The sequence below is a fragment of the Lactuca serriola genome, chromosome 1 (assembly GCF_051521515.1).
Source record: "Lactuca serriola cultivar US96UC23 chromosome 1, Lser_US96UC23_V15, whole genome shotgun sequence".
Lineage (NCBI taxonomy): Eukaryota > Viridiplantae > Streptophyta > Magnoliopsida > Asterales > Asteraceae > Lactuca > Lactuca serriola.
Window position 1 is genome coordinate 31,524,203 of NC_136408.1, and position 11,185 is coordinate 31,535,387.

General features: G+C 32.3%; 1 protein-coding gene across 1 annotated transcript; it reads left to right on the forward strand.

Annotated features, from left to right (window-relative positions):
* The first annotated feature begins 6,614 nt into the window (after positions 1-6,614).
* LOC145067933 (purple acid phosphatase 2-like) lies at positions 6,615-10,327 on the forward strand. Its single transcript, XM_079014959.1, has 8 exons — positions 6,615-6,804; positions 7,002-7,202; positions 7,823-7,934; positions 8,032-8,261; positions 8,724-8,862; positions 9,019-9,239; positions 9,810-9,931; positions 10,052-10,327. Exons 1-8 carry the CDS (start codon positions 6,619-6,621, stop codon positions 10,245-10,247), a joined length of 1,407 nt encoding a protein of 468 aa, XP_078871085.1. The 5' UTR covers positions 6,615-6,618; the 3' UTR covers positions 10,248-10,327.
* The last annotated feature ends 858 nt before the right edge of the window (positions 10,328-11,185 follow it).

Consider the following 11,185-nt stretch of genomic DNA (forward strand, 5'->3'; position numbering starts at 1 on the left):
CTCTTCGAGCGAGTGCCGACAGAAGAAAGAGAGAAGATGATGACTTAATTTTCCAAAACCTTTATTAACAAAATTATCTACCTCTTTAATAAAAGAATCATTTATAGCCACGTGTCACTTTTCTAAACTCATTAAATGTCACATGTCATTCTCATATGACCCCTCAATCTTTATTTTCGGCTCATATTCATCATCTCAATCTCAATCTCAATTTGGATACAAGTTATATCCTGAAAAATCAGCGAACAAATTTGAATTTCATTTATATTAGTTATTCAAAAAACGTAGAATCCTAATTTCAAATTCAAACAGAGTTAGAGTGATTTAGAACTCTCTCTATTCATATCATGATGTTTCTGAAAGGGTACTATCTCTATTCTTACCTCATCTAATTTATTTTAAAATGAAGTTTTAATTATATTATATTACATTAACAATGTCACTACTTCATCGATAAATATTTTCTAGAAAGTTGTTATAAATGATGTGTTTTTAAATCTTTTATTATTGAGTCTTAATTCATAATATGTCTAGTTAATGAGAAATGTACAAATCTAGTTCATAGATGTTACTTAGGAGTTAGGACCATAGCGAGGAGGGTTCGAATTCTTGATTCTTCGAACCGTAAAAAATTTAGATAAATGACATAACTCCAATAGATAATCGAAATGATCATCCAAATCCAATGAAATACGGCTTTTAATGAGCACATAACATTTCATGGAGACAAGTGACAACTTGATAAAGCAAAAACAATAGTATTTGAGATTCATTTGAAAAAAAAAACATTTTAGGTCTAAACCGGAAACAAATTCAAAATGTAGGGTCTTTTATGAAAAAAAATCAGTTAGTTTACATGTTGGTGACCTGTTAGGGTCCAAAATAACAAGTTTCCGGTAAACTTTGGATTTTTTTCGAAAAAACTAAAAGTTTTAGGTCTAAAAAGAAAAAAACCAAAATATAAGGTTTTTTATGGAAAAAACCCTTTTTTAACTTCTATTCTTTCTGTCTTAATAAACAAACAAATAGGCCTGTGGACATTTATTATAGGTTTTTAAAAAAGTAGGTCAATCTGAATAAAATTCTAATAATTTTTTTTTATATTTTTAAATATATTAACATGGTTGCAGAAAGGTGATTACGATTAAGCCCGATAATGTCCGATTAATTCCGACTTTGACCTGTATTGACCAAACCCGATTTTAGTGACCGATTAGCAATAAATCTCATCAGTGGAGGTCCGATTAGCGATTAATCGGCCGATTATGCCGATTTCTAATTAATACAGTTTATACTTTATATTAAGTCTGATTAATACAGTTTAAGCTTTATATTAGGATAGTATACTCGATACCATTGACCATTTGACTTTTGGCGTTTGCCCTAAATAATCTCGGTGTCTCACAAACAAAATCGAATAAGCCCTCTTTCACTTTCCCCTCTATGATGAACGACATAACAAACTCACGAAGAATGATGGCATGGATGATTGAATCATTATCGAACGAAGTCGGCGCCTGAACGTGAACGATGAACGCACAACGCAGTAGGCAATCGATTTGCTGCGATCCAACACACGAATACACGAACCCAAATCTGACATACGAACCTGCCAATTTGTGAACCCGTGTAAATAAGTGGGTTGACAAGTTATATATAGGTTTATGTTCCAAATCCGCCAACCCGAGCATGACACGATTGTTATGCCTGCAAACAAACAAATTGACCCTAATATTGTCACAATTATATTTTTTAGATAACTAAACTCAAAATCTAGGCTTTGAACAATTCTTTTATACATTTATATTCTTTTATTTATTTATTTATTTTTATTTTTTGTAAAAACTCGAAATCAAAATGTGAGGATATTCGAGATTTCATTTTGAACTTTTAGAGAAATTGATTTATTGGCTTATGGTGGTGAAAAAAAATGGATTATCTTTTGTGGTGACAAAAAATCAATAAATCAATTAGTTGTTTTTTAAGTGTTTGTCTTAATTTATACATGTTTTAAGATATATTTGTTTTTATAATACAAAAAGTCATAAGTAGTATTAAAAAGTTAAAAGAATTTAACTTATTGAAATTTCTTTTTTGAAAGGTCGATAAAAAATTATTTTAATTTTTTTTCATATTATCAAACATTTTTTTTGATTTATTGACTTTTTAAAATGTCGATATTGTTTTTAAATAAATAGGAAATATGTTAACATTTTTGTAACACCGTTAATATAATTAGGGATGAGCATAAGCGGGTACCCGCCTCATTTGGCAAGAACCGGAACCGGCGGTTCTCAGAAAGTTAGAATCGGAACCGGAACCGGAACCGCTCTAGGCAGTTCTTAAATGCTTGGAACCAGTCCCGGGCAGTTCTTAAATGCTTGGAACCAGTCCCGGAACCGGCGGTTCCGGTTCCGGGAGTGGGTAACCCGGTTACATTCATTTTTTTTTTTTATCTTTTTGTCGATAAAATTGCAATTTAGTTCGATCCAAATCAAATCAATTCGGACCAAAGACAAACAAAATCGGACCAATATATTGTAAACCGCTCTAAGTAACACACATATTCATGTGAAATAATATATATATATATATATATATATATATATATATATATATATATATATATATATATATATATATATATATACACACCAGTTTCGGCGGGTAGCCAACGGGTAACTGTTCCAAAAAAACGAGAACCGGAACCGGAACCGCTTAAGGCGGTTCCATAACTTTAGGAACCGGAACCGAAACCGCTTAAGGCGGTTCCAGTTTCAAAACCGGTAGTTCCAAGACGGTTCCGGTTCCAAAAACGGGTACCCGATTCCGATGCCCATCCCTAAATATAATATATTGCATAATATTGACAATTTGGTTGGTTTTTAACATTTTGGTTGCATAGACCTTTTAAATAATATATGGGTCACATGTCACGCATGATAGCATGATGGACACAAAATATTATCACAGATTTTAGGTTCAAACCTCAAACATAACCATCATCATTATTATTATTATTATTATTATTTTCCTTTGAGACATCAAATTTTATCTTCTTTATATTGTCATGAATTAATATCGAAAGCATAAATATAATATTCACTATACGCCTTTTGCAAGCAAGTATCACTTAAAATAAACAAATATGAGTATATGACCTAACACGAAATACGTAAATGAAACTCAACATTTTCCGAATAAGAAAACAATATTCTCTATCGATTTAAAACTCAAAAGTCAAAGCTAACACCAACCCATGAACCCCCGAGGGTATAACTACCGTATCAAACATTATTTAAAAATTTAATATCTATTTTATATTATTTAAACCTATACATACCAGAGGCATTTTACTTATATTTAAATACACAAAACTTCCTTTATTGTTTTGTTAAAATGAATAATTCATAATAATAAAAAAATATTATTGTTGCAATCATCTTTAATACATTAATAATTTTTTATTAAAAAAAAATCTTTACAAATAAACTCCATCAATATTTTGACTTGTATTAAACTTAGTAAACCAATCACATCTCCTACATAATAGTAAGCACCCAAACACTCCTTAGGCTATGGTGAGTGGGGATTGACAGAGTTGAGTCTGCTCCGCAAACACTGCGTCATCAACTCGGCATCATGAGCGTGTACTAACTTGACAATTGCGTGAAGATAAGAGAGTACCGCTCTTCTCCCACTAGCCACTATCACTTTCTTCTTCCTCTCTTCTTTACCGCTTCCTAACAATGACAAAAGTTTTCTCCATTATGGGTAGGTTGAGATGAAGCTTAGTGAGCTTAAAACTACTCTGGTCCCCCAACCTTAAATAACATTGTAGTCTTCGATTCTATAGTCTCTAAAATTTTGTGTTTTTAATGTAAAACTAGAGGGTATGCCCTCGCGTTGCTAGGGTCGGGGATTTTTTTTATTGTTTTATTGGTTGTTTCAGATTTTATAGTTCGTGTTTGTTTATGAAATCATTTTTTAGAATATACATAAGGGACGAAAGTTGACAAAATATAGAAACTATGGTAGTTAGATGTTGAAAAACAAAAATTAATATTAGAGAAGGGACCAAAACTGTCAAGTTGTTGAAAATATTATGGCTTACTGTAATTAATATTAGAGAATGGACTAAAATTGCCAAGTTGTAGAAAATAGACGAAACTTGACAAAATATAGAAACTATGGTGGTTAGATGTTGTAAAACGAAAATTAATATTAGAGAAGGGACCAAAACTGTCAAGTTATAGAAAATATTATGGCTTATTGTAATGACAAAATTGCAAAAATGGTCCCTGTGGTATGCATTTTTTTGGGGTTTCAGTCCAAACCTCAACTTTTTTGGATTCATGGTCCTTTTGGCCTAGTTTGTATGCAGAATTAGTCCCCCGACTTAACTTCTGTTAAGTTGTTTCTGTAACTCCCTCATGTGCCTCCCACATAAGGGTATATTTGTCTTTTCACTTCTAATGGATCATTTTTGCACCTGAAAAAAATATATCCTCCTTTTTTTAAAAATAATACCTATCTATTTATTTTAATACTTAAAAAATAAAAGAGGTCTCTCTCTCTCTCTCTCTCTCTCTCTCTCTCTCTCTCTCTCTCTCTATTTTCTTCAAGTCCATTTTCATCATCTTTAATGTCTTCATCTTTCAAGCATATCACACAAACCACCGCCATACACCACCTTTCAACCACCATCTCCAACCCTGGTTTTCAGATTTGTAATAAATATGGTTTGCAGATCGAGTAAGGAAAGAAACGGGCGAGGAGGACGATTGGAGTCTTCGGCAATGGCTGGCGATAGTGAGGAACGGTGGCGTCGATCTCCGACGAGCCCTCCTTCACTGTTCCTTTTCCCGATCCGGCATCAAAACACACATGGGAGGGAGGTAGTTGCAGTCGCCGATCAAAGGGAGTGTCACAGGTGCTCAATCGGACCGATGAAGGAAGAATAAGACCGGAAGCAACAATGGCTGCTTAAGCATTGATCTTCGAAGGAGAAGGTAGGAAGGAAGATCCAAGGGAAACAAGTAAGTTGCGACAGCAACTTCGGTGAGGAAATGTGCGAAAGGGGAAAGATGCGATGAACAAACGAAGGAGGTGGCGAGGCTGCTCCCCAGCGAGCCTCATCGTGGTTTATTTCTCATCATCGATAGCAACGATTCAGAAGGGAATCAGAGCAGCTGCAGTAACAACGATTGAGGTGGGGTGTTTGGGGTTGTGCTTTTTCGACTGTAAGAGGGTTGCGGAGGTGTTGAACATCGATTTCAGTCATTGAGAGGGTTGTAGCTCCTCTTGATCTCGCCGGAAACAACCATCCAAGGGTGTGTTTGTTTGTTTGATACTCGACATGGGATTTTGGGTGATGCTTCTTCAACAATGGTGTTTGGGAAGAAGAAAAGGGAAGAGAGAAAGAGAGATAGAAAGAGAGAGAGAGAGAGAGAGAGAGAGAGAGACCTCTTTTATTTTTTAATTATTAAAATAAATAAATAGGTATTAATTTTTTTTTTTAAAATGGGGATATATTTTTCAGGTGTAAAAATGGTCCCTTATAAGTGAAAAGGCAAATATACCCTCATGTGGGAGGCACATGAGGGAGTTAACCGCAACAACTTAACGGAAGTTAAGTCGGGAGACCAATTCTACGTACAAACTATGTCAAAAGGACCATGAATCCAAAAAAGTCGAGGTTTGGACCGAAACCCCAAAAAAATACATACCACAGGGACCATTTTTGCAGTTTTGTCTATTGTAATTAATATTATATGGACCAAAATTGCAAAGTTGTAGAAATTATTGTAGCCAAATGGTGTAACATTAATATAAATGAGTAAAGGACCAAAATTAGCCAAATTATTGTAACCAAGTTATTGTAGCCAAATGGTTAACATCTCAAATTATTGTAGCCAAATGGTGTAACATTAAAGAATAAATAACCAAAAGTGTTAACATCTCAAACAATTGTTGTCAAAGTTTGAAAGAAGAAAACTTTACTATTAAAAAAAAGGGTCCAATAGAAAACATTATTGTTCCTAGAGGAACCCTCTATTAATCTATACATAAATATAAATGAGTAATAGTATGACTTCAAATTTAAATTGGAAGTGTACTATGCAAAATTAGTAAGTATTTTGCAACATTTGGACTCCATTTGGCCGGCAGCGGCAACCCACTAGTTGCCGAGCTCTAAAAGCACATCCAAGTGGGGGAAAAAAAAGTACATCCAAGTGAAACAAACAATTTGATTGTTTTTTGTATGTGAGTTGTTTATGTATACAAGAAAGACGATCCAAGTAAATTAAAAATTTTGAAAAATTCTTTGATTATAAAAATATAAAATGAGTTTGTTTACGTTTAATTCATATAATATATAATTTACATTTGTATCAACTTCCACTCTCATGAGTCATGCTGCTAATATTTAAGAAACACAACATAGTAAAACGAAAAATGGTATAATTCTTTTCTCATTGATATCATCGGATGTCTTACATATCAATACTTAATTTTCGGATATTCCCACATTTCACAAAATCCTATAAGTACTCCCATATATTTATGAGAGTATTCAAAATACACCATCTGATGTGTGCTCTTTTCTTGAGAGAAATGATATCTTATAGGTGTTATTCGATTGCAATTTTATGGTTTTTAGCATTGAATAATGGAGGTTTGTTGTTGCTCTCTAATGGAGGAACTACAAGTTCTTTTATTAGAAATGAAGAAAAAAGCATAGACATGCCTTTTGATAGTGATGTCTTTCATGCCCCTTCCGGCTATAATGCACCTCAGCAGGTATTTTTGTCAACACCAGATATCGTTGAGCTATAAGCCCTATGATTTAGAAGTACTATTTTTGTTTTTTTTTCCAGCTTAATGTACTACTTTTCACACATGATATTTATGCAAAACACATAATTTTATAGAGTTTCTTTTTGTAATATAGCTTATGTTAAAATGACAAAATTTTGTGTATTTTTGTGTTTTGAAAGGTTCATATAACACAAGGTGATCATGTGGGAAAAGCTGTGATAGTGTCATGGGTAACGATGGATGAACCGGGTTCAGATACGGTTTTTTATTGGCCCCAAGATAGTACCCAAAAAAACCAAACCAAAGGCCAAATGTACACTTACAAGTACTACAACTACACTTCTGGTTACATCCATCATTGCACCCTCAAAAACTTAGAGGTACGGTTTAAAGTTTAAACCCTTCCATTAAATTCCTACTTTTTTTTTTAAAAAAGTTCTAATTGAAAAAATATATAATAACCAAGAGGTTTCTAGCCTAACAAAATTCAATGTTGTCTTCATTCTTTAAGGTTTGAGGGTTCAAATCATGTAATAGATATAAGTTTTTTTTTTCAAAAAAATAAAAAGATTTTTGACCACTAAACAAGGTAAAAATGCAAAAACAAAGAAAATAGGCCAGTCTTTTGATTTAGATGGTAATAAAAATACATCCAAGTCTTAAATGGAAAATAGTAACAAATACATCTAAGTTTTATGACATCGCACACACTACGTAATTTTTCTTTTCCATTGGTTGTTTTAAGTAACTATGTTGCAAAATGGTAGTCAATATTCAATAGAATGGTCAGAAAGCGATTTCAGTTATTAAAGTTATTTCCTAAGAGTCTATATTATAAAATAAGTTATTATTTGTAATTTTTCTTAAGAAAAGGTAATTATTTTGTGATATGACATCTAACATTTTGGTCATTTTAACCTTGTATTTTATTTTATTTTATTCGTATTCTATTTATATTATTCATCCCTCGTCTTATATTAATAAAAATCTTGCATGACAGTTTAATACTAAATACTATTATGAGGTTGGCGTCGGGCACACGACAAGAACATTTTGGTTTGTGACACCTCCGGAAGTCGGTCTCGATGTGCCCTACACTTTTGGAATCATTGGTATGTTTTAGAGTTATTTTTCATTCTTTGTGAATTGTGATGTTATAACTTATGACATTGCATTGCGTGTTTAAATAAGTTGAATGACTGTTTGTAGGGGATCTTGGTCAAACATACGATTCAAATCGCACACTTACACATTATGAAATGAACCCTGTGAAAGGGGAGACGGTGTTGTATGTTGGTGATTTGTCTTATGCTGATCATTATGAGTTCCATGATAACCGAAGATGGGATACTTGGGGAAGGTTTGTCGAAAGAAGCGTAGCATATCAACCTTGGATTTGGACAGCTGGAAACCATGAGCTTGATTATAGTCCCCCCATAGTAAGTAATACTGTACAAAATAATATAAATTGTCACAATTTTAAAAACAATTGATATTTTGATCATTTTTTTAGTATTTGTTGCTTACACATAATGTTTGTGACTTCATAAAAAAAAACTACAATTTTGTCCCTAAAAATTATAAGGTTTTACAAAATTTTCCCTTTCGACTTTAATTAATACACCAAGGAGAAGATACGTTGCTTTATCCACCAAATTATAAGGTTTTACAAATTTTCCTTCCTTTTTTTTTTTCCCAAGTTGTGTCATCGTTTTCTCTAATAGGTTTTCGATATTATATATCCAAATAAAATTTTGTCCCTAAAAGATACAAGGTAATCATTTCTTATATTAAACTACCACACAGGAGGTATATGACGATACACTTTGGACTTTTGAGTAATTAGATGAACCGACATAATTTGGTACTATACAACTTAAAATTTCATTGTTTCTATACAGGGTGAAAAGAAGCCATTTAAGCCTTTTCTCCATCGATATCATGTCCCCTTTGAAGCATCTGGGAGCACAGAACCCCTTTGGTACTCAATCAAGAGAGCTTCGGCATATATCATTGTATTATCTTCATATTCAGCATATGGTAAAACTTGTTAACTTCATTATTTTGGTAAAAAAATCCGACACAAGAACAAACATAATAGTAAAAAAATAATAATAAAGTGCACCATCTTAGTGACTCACATACATAACAATATATAATTAACATAATTAAACCGGATTCATGTGGTGTATATAGGCACATACACTCCACAGTACATGTGGCTCATTGAGGAACTACCGAAGGTTAATAGAAGCGAAACTCCATGGTTGATTGTTCTTATGCATTCTCCATGGTACAATAGCAACACGTACCATTACATGGAAGGCGAAACCATGCGAGTTATGTTTGAATCATGGTTTGTTAAATACAAGGTGGATGTTGTATTTGCCGGTCATGTTCATGCATATGAACGTTCGGTAAGTTGGATACCATTTGAACATAAATTACATAGATCGTATGAGGTCCCTTCATGTTTGCCAATTAGTTCTAAGGATTTAAGAATGTGTAAGTGAGGTTTTAGGTTCAGGTTTGAGCATTACTTTCCTTAATGTAGGGACTTCCTGACTTTCTTATTATTATTTTTTTTTATGTGACACGTAAAGGGTGATATTTACTCTTTAATGTATTTAATGGAATGGTTGAATTAGATGGAGTACATAATTAATATTCAAGGAATTAAACTCAACTAAACTTTTTTAATGAACAAATAGATGATTTTCAAAAATTAAGTTTTATTAAAAGTTGTAGACTTTAATGTATTGTAGAAAAATAATAATAAAATTGAATGAAAATAAAATAATGATGTCAATCAATTAAATTTTATAGAGCTCATTTATACATTATAGATATTTTGTGTATGAACTATCTATTTAATATAATTAGTTGAACTTAGTCCAAAATACATTAGTAAGGTGAGGTTTGCAAATCCGTAGATTAGGGATAACATTGGAATTTCTCACATTTATTTGTCAAATTATTTCACACAGGAACGCATATCCAACATTGCTTATAACATTGTGAATGGGGAATGCACTCCTGTCCACGACCAAAATGCCCCTGTGTACATCACAATCGGAGATGGAGGGAACATCGAAGGACTAGCAACCTAGTAAGAATAATTCTTTTTTCTTTTTGATCCCTTTTCTTATTTAAAAAAAAAAATAGGATCCAAAAAAAAAGGACAACTGACATCAAAGATTGATTCTAATGTATTTTTTTACATCCACAGTATGATGGAGCCACAACCAAAATATTCTGCATTTAGAGAAGCTAGTTTTGGTCATGCAACATTTGAGATTAAAAATCGAACACATGCTTATTACAGTTGGCATCGCAATGTTGACGGGTATGCTGTTAAATCGGATTCCATGGTGTTTTTCAATAGACATTGGTATCCAAAGAATGAATCTATATGTCAAACTTAAAGCGAAGTGGTGGTTCCTTTTTGATTTTTCGGTACATAAACAATAAGTTTGGGTGTTTGAATTATGAATTGATATGCATATGTGACTTTGTTATAATGCTTTGATGAAATAGTTTTTTTTTTCTTTTTTTTTAATCTCGTTCTATCTTTAATAAAAGACTTGTTTTAAATTCGAATTCGACAAAAGTTAATCTTCTTTTATGAAATTGAAAAAATAAAAATATTGATCTTGTAAGTCTTGTAACTAAAATCAGCGGTTTACTCCTAAATTGTAACATCCAAACTTTTCTTACCATTTTAAAAACAATATTTGTTTACGATCGGGTTTCAAAACATTTCAATTTGGTCCCAATTAAAGTTTTTCTCAATAGTGGGGAACATATTTCATGGAGATTACAAACCAACATGCATAACCATAAGAAAGCATAAAAATACAACTAAATATTACATTAAATGTAAATATGATGCGAGTGAAATTAAGTTATCACATTTGTCTTTAATACTAGATTACATGTATCTTAAAATAAAATAAGTAATACTTTCGTCACCTGAGATACATAAATTTTTACATCAAACATATATACATTTCATTGCACAAACAATTTCCAAAAACATAATACAGTTCTATTTTATAATATGAAATATGATATCCATGCATGATCCAAACATACACAAGTTTCGGAAAATCTGCTTTTGTGTCCTCGTGTGAGACTCCACGTCGTTTGCTATTTAGGATGAGCGTATCAATTCTTCATGGCCTTGTTCTTCCAGCAGTCACAAACTACAAGGCATAATTATCATCATCATGCCAATATATTGCTAATATATATAAGATATCATTCCTCAATTTTCAAACAAAATTTTCATTTAAAATCACATAATTCTCATAACATATTTCACAAAAAATCTCATTTACTTAATTTACAAATCGCAACCTTA

Bases quoted from the DNA above. Each gene is read 5' to 3' on its own strand.
- LOC145067933 (XM_079014959.1), top strand. From the start codon at position 6,619: ATGATATCTTATAGGTGTTATTCGATTGCAATTTTATGGTTTTTAGCA. The intron at 7,203-7,822 runs GTACGGTTTAAA...CTTGCATGACAG, and splicing joins GCACCCTCAAAAACTTAGAG to TTTAATACTAAATACTATTA. The intron at 9,932-10,051 runs GTAAGAATAATT...TTACATCCACAG, and splicing joins ATCGAAGGACTAGCAACCTA to TATGATGGAGCCACAACCAA.